We start from the raw sequence: 15,784 nt of genomic DNA on the forward strand, positions 1-15,784 counted from the left end.
CATAAAGCGCCAAGATCATGTGTGAAAAGATTCTCCCAGGCTGTCAGCAATCACAGAACATGATTGATCTATTGTAGCGAAGCAAATGGCAAACTGTAAGCCATACCAGTAAGCGTCCGGCGTATTCGTGTCTGAGTACTCCGTACAGTGCAACCCGGTCCAGTGGCGTTGGTAAAAGGGTCCGGCTCACCCGGGACCCTCCCCGCTGACGAGTCCAGTGATTTCGTGATTCCTGGACTGCATTGTTAATGGTTGATGTGCGTTCAAAGGTGGGTCGGAGGCGGATTCCATGTGGAGTTGGTGAGCTCAGCGGTTCCACTCAATCCAGGGACAATTCCTTCTCTTACCGTTCTCGAGCAACGCATGGAGTGGTTCGGGAAATTTGGTGAGCAATTTTTAGAGAGGGGTTGAGGGGGGGCCAAGCCAAGGTCACACTTCCTTTGGGGCGAGACGTCAAGTTCCTCCAGGTGGCAGTCTGCAGGGTGAGGGTGAGGGTGAGGGAGGGCTCGCCCCCTGGGGTTGTGGTGGTTCGATGTGGGGGCATGGCTGTGCAGAGAGGAGGAGTCTGATCGCTTTATTGAGCCAAGTCTCGTGGAGCTGGTCCGTTAGAGAATAGTTGGTTGATAGTTTAATTGAGTGGAATGGAATGTCTTGAATCATATTGTGATTGTTTCGTGTATATGTATCAGGTGTTTCTATGTATGTGTGTCCTTGGTCTGGATGCTGACAATGTAATATGTAATGCAAAGAATTTAATGTCCGCGGGGCTCTGCCTGTGCCTAGGAAAATCGCACTCCCTGACTTGGGTCCCACGTCTTGTTTGGTCCACGGGCTTGCGGGTTTGATGCCGCACCGCTCTGTCCTGCATTGCCGCCAGGGGGCACAGCGGCAGCAGAGTTGAAGCGAATACCCATCTCTGGTGACCACATGCTACCTGGGGATTGTACGGCCGGGGGAACCGCGGCCCGCATCGGCTGCGGTGCCGTCAGAGGGGCTACTGCCTCAGAAGTTCGGTGGGCATGAATAGGCGGAGGTGGCTGCGAGGGGGGGCTGCGAGGGCGCCGCAGAGTAGGTTGGGGAGTGAACCTGGCGAGCTGGCTGGTGGGCTGGCTGGCGCAGGTGCGGCTGCGAGATATGCAATGAAGACATCGCTGTGACATTCGAGATATCCCTGGAACGCAATACGTCAGTAAGATTATGATCGATGGATGATCGACGCGAGGGACATACGCTTCTAACTGACTGGCCTCCATTCGTCGCTGATGCACAAAGGCCTTCGCATCGTCGCGAAATCGGCCCACGATCTTAGCAAGATCATTGTAGAATTTGCGCCCGACGTCCAGGTTCGACAGAATCTCCTTGTACTTCAGGTATCCATTCTCCAGGTCCTGCAACGCCGTCTCCCGCTCTTTAGTTGATGCATCGCCTGTGTGTGCCCGCGTGAACGCTTTGTTCGCCTCGCGAACCTGATCAGCAATCTGATCCTGATCCTTCCGTTCCTGGTCGAGCATATCCCGGTCCGAATCATACAGACGCAATTGCTCTTCGAAGAGATCCTCAAATTGGCTCGCCTGAATGGTCTGCATGGGGAACTCCCGTTCGAGTCGGGCTGTCTCCCTCAGGAGAGCCGGCTCTATGGAGACTGTAAGTAGACGAAATTGCTACACGAACGGGGGTGAAAACATACGGATATCATCTGCACGACACTTGTCCTTCCATCCCTGAATTCGTCGTTTCCGACGGTTCTCCAACCGACTTACCTCACTGAGACAACCACGCAGCTTAACTGTCTCACGCTCTACCTCTGGTGGGATAGCAGCTCTACGACTGCTGGGGACATACGATTCGAGATCCCGGTTCGAGCCCGTCAGAACAAGGAACACGGACTCGGAATCTCGCAATTTTCGGTCCACAAGATCATCACTGCTCTGCGCCGATGTGAAATAGCCGCTGATCTCAGTTTGGCTGTTGTAGATTTTAGGCCCGGCCGCTTCAGACTTCTCGCGCGACCACCGGTCCGTGCCATACTTCTGACGAGCAGCATCATCTTCTGCTTTCTCCGCCGCCAACAACTCGACTCCCTCGTTGTAGATGGCATGGTCATTGCTCTTGACTTTCGCTGTATCCTGGACAGAACGGCGAAGACGGTTCAACCCATCTTGCTGACGCATCTCCTCGGCATGGGAGACCAATGTCGGTGGAAGGCCCAGAGGCTTCTCGAGCGCCTGTAGAGATCCTGGCAGATTCAAAGAAGACAAGAGACTGATGGAAATGGTTAGCTGGGCAGTCCTTCGTATCAAAGCCGGGGGTATCATCAAACCACATACTCTCGCAACTTATCTGTCATAGACTCGAGCTCACCAATAAGCGACTCATTCACCAATCGATCCCTCCGATCCGAATAAATGCTCGCAGCAATATGCACCGCATAAGGAACCAGTTTCGCAAACAAAGGCTGGCCCAGAGGCCCATTATCACCGAGCATAGAAATAGCATCCGTAACCTGCGAGGGAGCCTTCGCAGCAACCATGCTAGCCCTATCAAGCGGTTTCAACTCAGACTTAGGCGGCACGGGACTTAGATAAATGACATCATTATCCTTCTCAGCGCGCTTGAGATCATCCGCAACCCGGCCCTTCAACCCATTCAAATCACCAAGCACGGTGCGATTGATCCATCGAGACTCCTTAAGCCCCTCATTGACGCAATTCAAACTATCCCGCAACCGAGCCACTTCCTCGCCATACTTGCGCTTCTCCATGCAATCCAGCGACTGCCTGTACTGCGCCGCGGCCGCGAAGTGGTGATTCTTCGCTGTCATGTGGTGAATCCACTCCGTGCTAATCGCATTAGACTTGACGGCCGAGTCGCCGGCGTCGCCGTAGAAATCCGATACCTTCGCCGCGAGTCGTGCAATCGATGCGTCCTTCAATCCATCCTTGACAGCCTTTTGCCAGAAGCATTCCTGGCCCTGGGCTAGTAGGAGCTCTTCGAGACTTAACAGGGTCATTTCGTCCATGTCTTCTGGTGGGGAGGAGCGGAGGTCGGGAATTATGTCGGTTCGAAGGTGGTGAAGGACGCCCGCGGCCTGGCAGGAGTAGTTGCAGGCCTGCTTAAGGCCATCTGCATTTGTCCTGTTGAGCGCGTATGCGAGTTGGGAGTAGAGGGCGGCTAGGTTGAAGAGGATATTTGCGAGTTCGAAACGTAGGTTATTCTGGGACACTGTTGTATTGGGAGAAAGGGGACATTTTTAGTACTGTATTCGAGTTTGATCCAACTTGAGCCCAAACAGGCGGGCCGAGGAAGTATCTCCAATATTTCGCAACAAAGAAAAACTCACCAGGTCGCGAGGCATTAAATCCTAACGCAGGATACCAAGAGAAGTCGACTCCGATCTAAAAAGTATGACCCGTCAATCAAGACCCAAGGCAGGATAGAGAGGAGGGGGATGGGTGCAAGCCGCGTACATCAATCGGAAACTTCCCACCGAGCCACTTGAGCTGGGCGGCATAGGTGACCAGCCTGCTGATACCGCTGACGTGGGGTTCCTGGACATTCACAGCTTCTGAACGGAGACGATCGATAATCATCAGATCGTCGGCGAACATATCGGGGCGCTGATCATATTTGGACGAGATGTATTGGGTGATGGCATCCGACAGCGAGACGGTGTGCGAGCGGCGGAACGGGAGCTCTAGAATATTGCTGAGATGGTGTTAGTGAATACCAGGTTCAAACTGTCTAGTAAGCTGAGGACTCACGAAGCCATTGTTGCGGGGGTGGACTGGCAACCTGAAGCGCTGGGAACTGGAGAGGTTCATGTTGTTCCAACTTGAAGGTGCCAGACGAAGTTGCTTCTTCCCCCACCACCGGGGCAACCGCATGACGTGGGGCCCACTATCAACGTGTATACAACGCGTTATTTACTTGACCTACTGTCAATAACTACTAGAACTGACAGCAGAAGTATTTGTTTGTTTATTTTCAAGGTTCCTAGTAGTACTAGAATAGACTCTCAGGTTTCAAGGTTGTTTCGTTCAAGTTGCCATCCTATGCCTGGGCAGGTAATACTACTATATATAGTGCGGGGCCGGAGCTACATTACTAGTACTAGTAACCAGCACCGTGACTAGCATGGGACCTATAACATTACTAATAGGTCTCCAACTCATATTCATATTGATAAATGACAAGCATCAAGCTCATCCATGGTATGTACGTGAAAGAGAACATGACAGTATGACAAAACAAATCAAAAAAGAAGTCTGGCTGGCAGCACCGCGAAGATCTCCAAGTTCCCTCCATAATCCACCATGCACCCGCGGCACAAACACAACCACAACACACAAAATTTACGCCGGCAACTGGTCGATGTGCGCCTTGATGTACTCAAACATGCTAAGAAGAATCATGTTGTTGACACCAGTCCGAATAAGAATGATGGACAGGCCTTTGTACATGCTCGACTTGGCCACGGCCACAGAGGCTTCGCCGATTTCTTTCGTTTTACCAAGAAGGACGCTCTGCGCGCGAGTCTTGCGGGTGTCGAGTGGGTAAGTCTGCAACATGTTAGAGACCACTTAATCCCCGCTCTATTATACTCTAGATTGTAGTATCAAGGTCACTAAGTGACTAGGGTGGGGGAAAGACGTACGCAAAACCACGGGACGGTGCTGCAAATCGCACCGGCTATCATGGGCGCTCCGAATGGAGACTTATCCGAACCTAGTTCTTTGGCTGCGACTTGTTTGACGGTCTCGTAGACGCTGAAGTACAGTGCAGACCCGACCGTGTCGCGCATCGCGTGCAGACGGAATCCGGTATACAGGCCGCGGAATCCGTGGCGCTTGACAATCTGGTGGATGGCTTGGATAGTGCCCAAACGCGGTTTACGGCGTAGTGAAGGGTCTCGGGCTGCGTCGGGCGCGGCCATGGCACGGTTAGATACGAGGACCGAGGTTTGGACGACGTTCTTGGCTAGTTCGAATGGACCTGGAAAGAGGGGGTTTTTTATTAATATACTTATGGGTTCTCTCCGTCCATGGCGATGGGGTCTTACAGGCAAGTGGAGAGGTCACCAGTCCGGCTAGGAGACCGGCACCGGTGAAGGTGAGAATTCCGGCGACTGTCGGGCTGCTGCCGGGTTTCTTGTATTCTTCCAATGGTGATTCTCCGGTGATACTTTGGAAGGTGTCGGAGATGGCATGTTTGGCCCAATTGTAGGTGGTAAAGTTGACAACTCGGACAGCGGTTACGCTGGCTAGCGGCGGCAGACAACCTGAGCGATATTAGCATGGCTAATGTAGATGAACAGTAGCAAACCCCGGGGTCGAATTACCAGCCACGTAGCCACGTGGGCCTTCAGTCCGCCAGAGGTAGCGGACGCATTGGAAGATATTTTTAAAGTTATGGCTAGACATATCGATAATCAGTACAAAGAAGGTCACGTCAGTATCTCCCCGCCTGTCCTGGAAAACGACTCACGTTTGCATGCGAGTTTTGACGTTCTCCAGAGGAGTCTAAACAACAATCGATTACAGTCAGCGCCGATATCTCCAGCAGCCTAGTAGAGGATCCTGGATCCTAGCTGCTGGGGGAGAAAACACATACCACCGCCAGGGTCGCGCAGACGGTTGACACTCCCGAAGCTACCTGGGTCTTGTATTTTTTCAACAGTCTGTTCCGGGTGGGATCATCCATGATCCATGCATTCTGTGACGGCATGGTGGCGGGGATTTGTGAAGAAGGTGGAGAAAAGGGTGCATGTTCAGTGCGTTTATCTATAGTCATGCCTGAAAGTTTTCCATTGGGGCCAACGGAGTAAACGTAACAGGGACGGATAAGGCAGCGCTTGCTGAAGATTGATTTCCCGGTCTTTGAATGATTGATCTAGATGCCGACAAAGTGTAAATAGTGGTGACCTTGGTGTATACGTCGAATGGGGCGATGGATAGGCTGGGGAACCCTATGGAACGCAAAGCGGCCTCTCAAGCTTCAGAGTCGACCGTTCGGCGTCCCACAATTATCCATTCGGCGGACCGCTGTAGCCCGGTCTCCTCCAGATGTTTATATAAGATCCAGAAAGGATCTCGAAGGGGTGTTGAAAGGTATTGGGGAGGCAGAGGAGTGATGATCGGAGATAGAGCTAAAGGTGGGGGATTCGGTCGTGGCGATAAGATGAGGGCAATTTGAACCCGACGAAGATGAAAGTTGCTGGTGCTAGCGACTTTGGGGCGATTGGGAGATCCGTGAAACACTCGTCAGAGAATTTCAGTGGCAGCCAGGCCGAGTATAGGCGTGTTGAGGGGTCGTCGGTCGCAATGAGAGCAAGCTGGAGGGAGCTTGAGGTTGGGCTGGAGTTAGTGACGAAGTGGTGGAACGCGGGGAAGTTCGAGCGGGATGGAGACATTCAGACTCACCGTGAGACCAATCCTCTCTGGTTCTCTGGTTTTCTCTTTTTCTCTTTTCTCTCTCTCTCTATCGGGGTTTCAACACAAGACCCAATCGAGCCCGCAGTGCTGTGAAGAGGAGAACGAATTGTCCGTCCCTTCTGGCATGTGGACCGAGCTTTTGCAATCCCCTCGATGCGGTTTAGGGCGAAACCCAGTGACGTCGACGTGAGAAGATAATCGGGGGATACCGACCAGCACCCATGTACATTGGAATATTGAATATTGAATGGAGATGGATATAAGCTGATTTCTACCATTCTTCTATCATTTACAGAAACTATGGCATAAGTGGTGGATCTACGGTATTTGCTTTGCTGGCCCGGTCGCATGCATGGGTGCATCCGAAGCCCGCAGCAAAATGAGGCCGAATCTTCTTGCTTCTTTGCTATTGATCGCCTACAGATGGACAACCATGGATCTGCCCGTCATGATCCCCAGACCTTTTTTCAACTCTTGGGGGACAGTTCTCCGGGGGATGCAGGCTGGTCATGGGCTGGATGACTGATGGCTCACGCCATGTCGAACACTGCATTCGGAGTCCAAAACTTGTCTTTGCGGGGTTTAAACCTTGGAATGATACTCTCAAATTCCAGACCTTTGTTAGAGTGCAGATCATGCAGAAGGCCCGGGAGGGAAGGTCTGTGTGCTATTTCGTCGAATCAGTTATCACTGAATGAAATTGAATGATCGATGTTCCCCAGAGCTTCGATGAGTCCGGGCATTGGTCCATCTGGGGTGCCATATGATAGTAGCTAGCATCTTAGTAGTTACCTGCGGACTGACTCTGGACTGTGGTACTTGGTCGAGGGCACAGCCCTGGCACTTGGTTGATTGCCTCTTTGGGAGGGATGGAATGTGGATATATTTGGACACATTTCCACACCCGAGAGGTGAATTCTCTGGATTCTTGGATAATAGAGTCAAAAGAGGAGAGTGATGAAGAAAGAGGAGGATGAAGATGAAGATGAAGATATTCTGATGGTGGGAGTTCACGTGCTCTCACGGGCGCGTGGGAGCACGTGATGAGAGTAGTAAGAAACAGACAAGAGTAACGAGAGTACGGAGTAAACGAGATACTCATAAATATTTGGAAGTAAATATGAATTATTTGAATATCATGTAGCCGACTTGGATCGAGTGAATACTTGTAGTACTACACCACGGAGATTTATGCAGAGCTGAATTGTGCAACCGGCATTTCCTCGGGCCAGCATCCTCGGGACCTCGGCCTTTCTGCTCTTCTCCCTCTGCTTCTCCCTTTGCTCCCCGCAAATCAGCTTCTCCACCCCAGCTGCACCTGTGACAATGCATCGATCCTATTTATTAATTGCCTCCTTCTCTTCCTCATCCCTCCACATCCACCCCTACCCCAGACTAATACACCCCACATTCGCCTGAACCTTCATCTTCATCTTCATCTTCACCTTCACCTTCACCTTCACCTTCACCTTGTCCGATACCTCACCGTCACCGCCACCATGGTCAAGAAAGCTGCCAGCCCCGCCTACGTCCTAGGCGTGGGAATGACCAAGTTCATTAAACCGCGCGGCAAGGTCGACTACAATGAGCTGGGCTACGAGGCCGGTATCAAGGCTATGCTCGATGCTCAAATCACCTACGACGACGTTGACCAGGGTGTCGCCTGCTACGTCTACGGCGACAGCACCTGCGGCCAGCGCGTCTTCTACCAGTTCGGTCTCACCCAGATCCCCATCTACAACGTAAACAACAACTGCTCCACTGGCTCGACTGGTCTGGCCATGGCCCGCACCATGGTCTCCCACGGTGCTGCCGACTGTGTGCTCGTCGTGGGCTTCGAGAAGATGAACCCCGGTAGCTTGCAGTCCATGTACAACGACCGCACCAACCCGACCGGTCTGTTCGGTACGATGATGGCTGAGACTCGTGGCGTCACCAATGCCCCCGGCGCCGCCCAGATGTTCGGCAATGCTGGCGTTGAATATAAGGAAAAGTGAGCTGCTTTTCCCCAACCAAGGAGAAAGAATACCTTGTTGGATAATATGCTAACCTCACGATCCACCAGGTACGGCGCAACAAACGAAGACTTCGCGGAAATCGCCCGTATCAACCACGAACACTCCAAGCGCAATCCCTACTCCCAATTCCAACAAGAATACACCCTGGACCAAATCATGAAATCCCCCATGATCCACGAACCCCTCACAAAGCTCCAATGCTGCCCAACCTCCGACGGCGGCGCCGCAGCCGTAATTGTTTCCCAAGAATTCCTCGACGCCCGCCCCCACCTCAAGGAAAACGCCATCTTAATCGCCGGCCAGACCCTTGCCTCCGACACAGACCAAGTCTACAACCAGAGCTCCATTGACCTGATGGGTTTCGGCATGTCCCGCTACGCAGCCCGCACGGCCATTGCCGAAGCAGGCGTCAACGTCAAGGACATCAAGGTCTGCGAGCTGCACGACTGTTTCTCCGCCAACGAGATGATTACCATAGATGCGCTTGAACTCTCCGAGCCGGGCAAGGCTCACGAGATGGTCCGCAAGGGCGATATCACTTACGGAGGTAAAATGGTCATTAACCCCTCCGGCGGCCTCATCTCCAAGGGTCACCCGCTTGGTGCAACCGGTATTGCCCAGTGCGCCGAGTTGGTGTGGCACTTGCGTGGTTGGGCGAATAACCGTCTGATCGACGGTACTGATTCGGCTCTGCAACATAATCTCGGCCTGGGCGGTGCGGTCGTCGTGACTGTTTACAAGCGTGCTGATGGTAAGGTCGCTGCGGCTGTTCCTTCGGATGTTGTGGGTAAGATCAATAAGCTGGGTTATAACCCGGCTGTTGAGGCTCGTGGTTTCACTGCTGCACAGGCTAAGTCTGTGGTTAGCCAGAAGCATAGCAGTGAGTACGCTGTTTCTGATGCGCAGGAGCGGGTCCTGGCCCGTTTCTGAGCGGGTGGATGGTGGTCCTTTGTTTGGCCTGTAAATAGTTTTGTATTTTGTAGCATGATAACGATACACAATTTGCTTCAAGGATTATGATGAATTGGATCTAGCATCTTATCTAAAACGTAGATCACCCTTTGGCGCCTTGGCTAGCGTAGATTAACGTTTCTAGTTAGTTGAATGAAGCCGCCTTCGCCACAACATGAAACAAGAGGTTCAACGAGAACAAATCTTTTTCTAAAAGTCCTCAATAACCGCCTCCCAAGCCCCCGAAAAAGCCTTCTTAGGCCAAATACCATGTTTTCCCGGCGCCAGAATCCCGCTACTATCAACCGCATCCTTCGCAGAGGTGATCATAGCCCGCTGCCAAAAGTCACTCTCAGCATTACCACTGTGAGAAATGATCTGATCCATGAGGACGGAATGTGTTCGAAAATTCTCCCACCGGTGTGTAATAGTATCCTTTAACAGGTTTCTCACGAGAGTTTGAACTCTTTGGGGGGCTTTGGAGTCGTGGGTTGGAGACAGGGTGTGCATATTGTGGATTAATCGGTCCCTAGTGAGAACGAATTCATTCATGAGCTCGTAGTCTTCTTCTTGGCCTTGCTTCAATGATATATCAAGCATATCTTGAGCTGTTAACCCGGTTACTATTCGCGATGTTCGGCTGCACATTGTATGAGTTCTCTGTAATGCGCTGGCGTCGGTTGTACTTGATCTGAGATCTTGTGTATCCGTCAATGCTGAGAAGCGAGGGCACGCTCGTTCTTGGATATAGTCTCGGATGTTTGCGGGGAATATTCGTCTGAAAGATGGAACTTTATTGCTTCCATTGCTTCGTCCTCGAATGATTTTTTGATGGTCTCCCAGGTTAAAGCACGTAGAGGTTTTGGCTGGCTGAGGACGCCGTAGAGATTCCAATAATCGAGGTGCAGGGCCTGTGCCGGTGAGGATGATTCTAGCGATGATACTTGAGAAAGCACTTCTGATTCGAGAAGAATATGACGGAGACGGAGGTCGTGATGGATCAACCCGCTCAGGTGAAGCTTTCGAGCCACATCGATGATCTGTCGGAAGTGGTCACTCCTGCTGAAGGTTATGAGGAACGGCTGGCCTTCTGATGCTTTTGAACGTAGCTATATTTGACATTAGTACTGTAGCGTATGTAAGTGTAGTAAGTTTGGTCTGAACAGACATCTATAGCCTTTAAAATGCGTGTCAGCGATTGTTCGACAATCTATCATTGAATGTGGACTCTTACTATCTTCGAAATAACCCCAAGGCACTGCACTGGGATCAATCCATTTACGAGGCCCTGTTCAAGCGTCCGATCCTGCGCAAGCTTAGTCAGTCTTCTTGAATTTTCATCAAAGACCTCTGTGATGCAACCTTTGGTAGCCCTCGTTCCTTGTGGGAGTTCAAGACCCCGGTTTGTAAGATATCACCTTTCGGCAGGATAATTTCCATACCACATGATCCAGCTGCGGACTCTGACTCAAGAACATGGTCGATGATAAGCTCCCTCGATGAAGAGGGCCAATCGATCCAAAACCGGTCATCGAGTCCCCGCTGTGAGATATCACGAGCCAGAGCAGCGTATGAGACCCCGGGTTCGACAATAGCATAAAGATGGTCCTCGTTTACTTCAACTATATTCTTCATATACTTCGCAAGATCCAAACCAATACTCCCTGGAACCCGTGGAATAACATGCCGAAGATCCTCTTCCTCAGTGGAGTAGAATGGCCACACGGGTATTTTGATTCGATGAAATAGGCGAAGTAGTCCCTGAACATCCTCGACGGTACGGGGAGCGATGACCGCTGAAAGAAATAGATTCGCGAGCGGTGGGATGCATAAAGCATCCAAAGCTTTTGAAATATTACGGCAAAGCGTGTCGTTTGAAGTGACGATTTGGACATTTTCAGCCCCGGTGATATCCTCTGTTTCCGCGATGTAATTGACAAATAACTTGCTGCTCATCTCAATGGGCAGGACATGGGGAGTACCCGGGTTGAAGGGAAGACGAGTCGCAACGAGGGTAGTAGTACTAGCTGTAGTGGCCGTAGTACTACTACTGTTGCTGCTGGCTGCTGTTGATGTCGATGCTGTGACGGTAGAAGAGTTCCTCGAAGACTTCTGCGAGTCTAGGTAACTCTTTAACTTCTCAGCACGCGCCATATACTCTCCCACCTTATTGCGAATCCTTTCCTTTGCCTGAGGATTCTTTTCCCATTTCACCGCCAACATGAAGAGCTCTAGTGCCGCGTAGTAGTTCTTATATGCGCTCTCGTATTCGCCCTTATTGTCGTACTCGATGGCTTTCTTAACCGTGTCAATGGCTCTGCTGAGGAAATCAAGATTGGTGGAGGCAATGGCGTTAGCTTTTGGCTCACTTCGTGTACTTGTATCAATGTTGGCCACGGCAGCAGGGGCAGCATCACTTGGTGTATCCTTCTCCGGAATATCGTCTTTGGTCGGTGGTATCCAGTCGCTGATATACTTGGATTGTTCTTCCGTCAAGGGATCTCCTAGAATGCTTCCATCGTAGACAGTAGATCTCTTTCCTTCAATTACAGTGCTAGCACTTGAGTAGAGAGATTTTGCAGCCTGTGCCATATTTTGGAGACTAAAAATAACTCCATCCTTTCCAGTAGACCCTAGAGAAATGCTCGATGCGCCAGGCCCATTCATTTTTGTTGTCAGAGTCTCCAATCGTTTAGTTATTGCATTGATCATAACTCCCAGGGTAGATAAAGATGTATCCATGTTCTGTGTAGACGTGGTTTCCTGTATTTGAAGACACAGGATGATCATCTGCAGTCCACTCTGCATTGCCAATTGGTGCGAGTTGATGCGCTGTCGATATTGAGAAATGTCGTCCGACGATAAGCTTAGCTTGAACGCCTTGACTGGTTTTCGCAGAAAACTGTTGCTGAATGAACCTGTCTTGGTCACTTTTGCGAAAGCTTTCTCCAGCTTTGCGACTGTTTCTCTTCCGCTGCTGACATTGTCGCTGATGCTTGACCACAGATTAGCATCTGCTCCCGAGTACGCGACAAGATGACTGTGGTTCTTCTTCCACGTATTCTCAATGCCCTCCAAGACTCCGGATAGACCGAGTAACTCTTGGCGAAGACTTGATAGATTTTCATCCACATTTTGGATGCTGCTGGTAATATCATGAATTGCCGTTGCAACCTGTGAAATTCAACTCATGTGATGAGTTCAAGTTTCTTTCCAGACACATGCAGGTACGAAAATGCGCAGACTAACCCGAACACAAAGTACAGCCAGACTTCCCGATGCACTCGCGATGGAAAGGGGATCCATGCTTCACTAGTTGGGTAAATTCTTGGTGCTTGGCTGAACTCTTGGGATACTTGGCGGCGAAGGGGAGGTGACAGTAGGTTTTCTTTTTAAACAAATCAAAGCGAGGCAGAACTCATCTTTAATGGAGACCTGAATGCCAAGGTGGCTATGGCAGAACGAAACACGAGATACAGTCCAATCGCGTTTGAACTTGGCTTTGTTTTGAGCACTAAAGCGAAAGTGGTGGGGTTGAGCGGCCGAGAAGGAATTGCCTGCGCCTCCTCTCCCTGACGCTTTGGCCGCTGGCATTTCCCACCACATCCTCTTGTTTTTCACATGGAGTTGGTGCAGTTGAAGAAAAAATGCCGCTGTATTCGATATTCATGTAGTCTTTGCGTGAAGAAAATAAATTGCTTAAACAACCTCCCATGCCTTTCTATAAAGCAAAATCAACAATCTGTCTGTCCGGGGGCAAAAAAAACATTTATTTTGCGAAATTATTAAATAGAAAAAATGCGTCAAAATCGTCACACTGTCATTTCAGTTGGATGTTCTACCAGCAGATATGCAGGCTGACCTACTTCTATGTACAAAGAAATATCCCCAAAACGCCTTTATCGTAGATATTTATGTTCATGTTCATGTTCATGCATGCGTTTCAGCCCAGTCATCCGGCAGTTTATAGTACTGCGGCACCGAATATTGCCCCCGACAACTTCCTGGATTAGTGCATTGAAGCTTGCACCGCCCATACAATCGACAATAGCACTCCTGTGCATTCGGACAAGAAGCCTTATTCAAAGACTCTCAGTCCAACAAGCCCATCAGCCCCAGGCTCCGCGAACAATATATGCCAAAGATAAGACAAAATTCGACCTGCAACTTTGTCATCCGCAGGCGCAACCGCCCCATTCTGATTTCTCCTCGAAGTCGCCTTTGCACTCCCATCTAACAACCACTGGCGCAAGGCGACATACTCCGCCCGGGTATGTTGCCAAACTCGTTGACGGGAAACAACAAACTGCGCACAGCACTGGGCCCTCACTGCATCATTCCTCCCCAGCTTAGCCTCCTTCCATCCACCATTGCCGCCGAAAAGCGATGCTAGTGCCCCGGGCAGCGCCATATCCGATGCCGCACGCGCGCTCCACGGCGTAACGGCTGATTGTAGTCTCATCTCCGAGACTACCTTGCGCCGGCACGGTAGATGAACAAGTACCTGCGCTCCAGTCGCAGCGCAAATTGTGGTAGCCCGAAGGTGCCAAAGCGGCGGGAATATCCAAATCACGCAGAAGCGCCGCATTGTCGTAATCCGGCGCATCATTGTGCCAGGCCCATCGTGAGCCGTGAATGAATACCGCGCCGGCGGAAGGGAAGTTCTCATAATTGTCAATTAGAAATGTCAAGTAGGCCATTGCTTCGTGGCCTCGGTTTGCAGGGACTTGAAGATACCCAGAGGATGAGTCGGAACTTCCATGCGCGGATGTCTCTTGTCCCGCAATATCGACATCGTAAATACATAATGTGTATTTATCAGCAAGTTTATCTAACCAGAACGCAGTGCCGTCTGATTCCACCCGAGAGACGATCAGTGCGGGCTTTTTTGAGGTTGAGAGATTTGGACATATGCCGCGCTGAGAAGGGAAGGTGGTGGCGCGAGTTTGATATCGGATTTTAGCCCATGGGAAGGATTTAGCCTTTGATTGGGGCCAGTTCAGGATTAGAATTATATTCAGGAAGAAGGCGAAGATGAGGAGTTGTGTGAGGGCTCTACGGGCCCTCGGTCTCATTTTGGGGGTATTTTTTGAGATTTTCGTTCGAGATCAGATTTGACCAGTGGAAAGAAAATAAGAAAACACGGAAAAGCCGGCATTTCGGATGTGGGGTTTGGTTGGGATCTCCTATCTCCGGTACTGGGTACCTTTTCTGCACGTGGCGAACCGTTCTGGTGGCTCTGGAGTTTCCGTTGCTGCTGGACGCGTGAGTCACTGATCAACATTTGAGGATCTTGATTTTGACTCTTTGTGCCATTTTGATAGATTATCTTCCTTTCCCCTCGATGATAAAGTATGGCTTCCACCATCCTCTTTGACCCACCCAAAGCGGTGGTCTCTCGGCTTAGTCGCTCCACAACAGATCCTCGTCCAATAGTTGTGATGACATGTGGAATCGCAGGTATGTTATGTGATTTAAGCATTTCTTGGCATGAAGACAGGAACCATTTTTTTTATTTTAACTCTCGATGATTATTGCTAGGATCTGGCAAATCTACTCTTTCTAAATGGATTATCTCCAACTACCAGTCCTTTCAGCGTCTTTCAATCGACGCCTGGATTTACAAAAAGTATGGCCTCTGGGGCAAATATTACCCCGCCGAAAAGTACAACGCCTATCAAGAGGAAGCAGAAGTTGCGCTACGATCTGAGTTCATTTCCTTGCTTCGAGAAGGAGTCCATAACGTGGTACTGGACTTTTCTTTTGCATTCCGCAAGACACGAGACGAATGGAAAGATATCGCCGAGTCTAATGGAGCTCGCTGGGTTCTGTTTTACCTTGATGTCGAAGCTGATGAGTTGCGCCGACGAGTAATAGCCAGAAACTTGTTGGAGAATAAGGATGGCGATTCGGCATTTTTGGTAACGGTGGAGGTGCTTGAACGGTACATTGCTGGCTTCGAAAGACCAGATGGAGAAGACGAAATTGTTCTATGAGAAAACAATACAGTGCCGCCCAGGTTCGCCTTCCATGTCGGCAAGACAGAGATGCTCTTTCAAACCCTAACCACATGATCCCCAATATCCAGATACGGTTACCCCCGTACTTTTGATCCTGTTTCGGTTTCGAATGGTAAAATTCAAATGAACGAGAGATGGAATATTATGTATTTTATTGTCAGGATGAGGAGTTGATGTACTGGCTAGTACGAGAGATGTCGAATAGAATCAGATGATTGATTGATTGTCCCCAGATCCGTTGAGCGATCTCAGGAGTCTATATAATCGTACTATGGCGTGATATGTCGCCATAATTCGAATCGCACGCTAGGGTGAATTGGGTGAAAGAAGAGATATCCATTTAGTCTCGCCCTGCCAGTCCGGA

At 50.3% G+C, this 15,784-nt stretch overlaps 6 protein-coding genes across 6 annotated transcripts; 2 read left to right on the forward strand and 4 right to left on the reverse strand.

Annotated features, from left to right (window-relative positions):
- Positions 1-779: 779 nt before the first annotated feature.
- On the reverse strand, positions 780-3,769 carry N7509_003633 (putative pH signal transduction protein PalA; the record flags this gene model as incomplete). The annotated part of the gene is made up of 6 exons (XM_056628270.1): positions 780-1,633; positions 1,688-2,262; positions 2,328-3,222; positions 3,341-3,395; positions 3,468-3,705; positions 3,762-3,769. The coding sequence occupies 6 exons, from the start codon at positions 3,767-3,769 to the stop codon at positions 780-782; spliced, it is 2,625 nt and encodes an 874-aa protein (XP_056491004.1).
- Positions 3,770-4,352: 583 nt separating this feature from the next.
- Positions 4,353-5,790, reverse strand: N7509_003634 (putative mitochondrial carrier protein; the record flags this gene model as incomplete). The annotated part of the gene is made up of 6 exons (XM_056628271.1): positions 4,353-4,559; positions 4,655-4,992; positions 5,060-5,278; positions 5,339-5,412; positions 5,485-5,519; positions 5,611-5,790. 6 exons carry the CDS (start codon positions 5,788-5,790, stop codon positions 4,353-4,355), a joined length of 1,053 nt encoding a protein of 350 aa, XP_056491005.1.
- A 2,140-nt stretch (positions 5,791-7,930) lies between these two features.
- Positions 7,931-9,379, forward strand: N7509_003635 (putative sterol carrier protein; the record flags this gene model as incomplete). Its single annotated transcript, XM_056628272.1, has 2 exons — positions 7,931-8,424; positions 8,497-9,379. The coding sequence occupies 2 exons, from the start codon at positions 7,931-7,933 to the stop codon at positions 9,377-9,379; spliced, it is 1,377 nt and encodes a 458-aa protein (XP_056491006.1).
- Positions 9,380-10,110: 731 nt separating this feature from the next.
- Positions 10,111-12,706, reverse strand: N7509_003636 (uncharacterized protein; the record flags this gene model as incomplete). The annotated part of the gene is made up of 4 exons (XM_056628273.1): positions 10,111-10,509; positions 10,635-10,706; positions 10,763-12,574; positions 12,650-12,706. The coding sequence occupies 4 exons, from the start codon at positions 12,704-12,706 to the stop codon at positions 10,111-10,113; spliced, it is 2,340 nt and encodes a 779-aa protein (XP_056491007.1).
- A 1,043-nt stretch (positions 12,707-13,749) lies between these two features.
- Positions 13,750-14,475, reverse strand: N7509_003637 (DUF3431 domain-containing protein; the record flags this gene model as incomplete). Its single annotated transcript, XM_056628274.1, has 1 exon — positions 13,750-14,475. One exon carries the CDS (start codon positions 14,473-14,475, stop codon positions 13,750-13,752), a length of 726 nt encoding a protein of 241 aa, XP_056491008.1.
- Positions 14,476-14,754: 279 nt separating this feature from the next.
- Positions 14,755-15,396, forward strand: N7509_003638 (P-loop nucleotide/nucleoside kinase family protein; the record flags this gene model as incomplete). The annotated part of the gene is made up of 2 exons (XM_056628275.1): positions 14,755-14,860; positions 14,942-15,396. The coding sequence occupies 2 exons, from the start codon at positions 14,755-14,757 to the stop codon at positions 15,394-15,396; spliced, it is 561 nt and encodes a 186-aa protein (XP_056491009.1).
- Between the last annotated feature and the right edge of the window lie 388 nt (positions 15,397-15,784).

Source organism: Penicillium cosmopolitanum, assembly GCF_028827165.1.
Source record: "Penicillium cosmopolitanum strain IBT 29677 chromosome Unknown utg000005l:1.0-4006212.0:1.0-4009387.0, whole genome shotgun sequence".
Taxonomy (NCBI): domain Eukaryota; kingdom Fungi; phylum Ascomycota; class Eurotiomycetes; order Eurotiales; family Aspergillaceae; genus Penicillium; species Penicillium cosmopolitanum.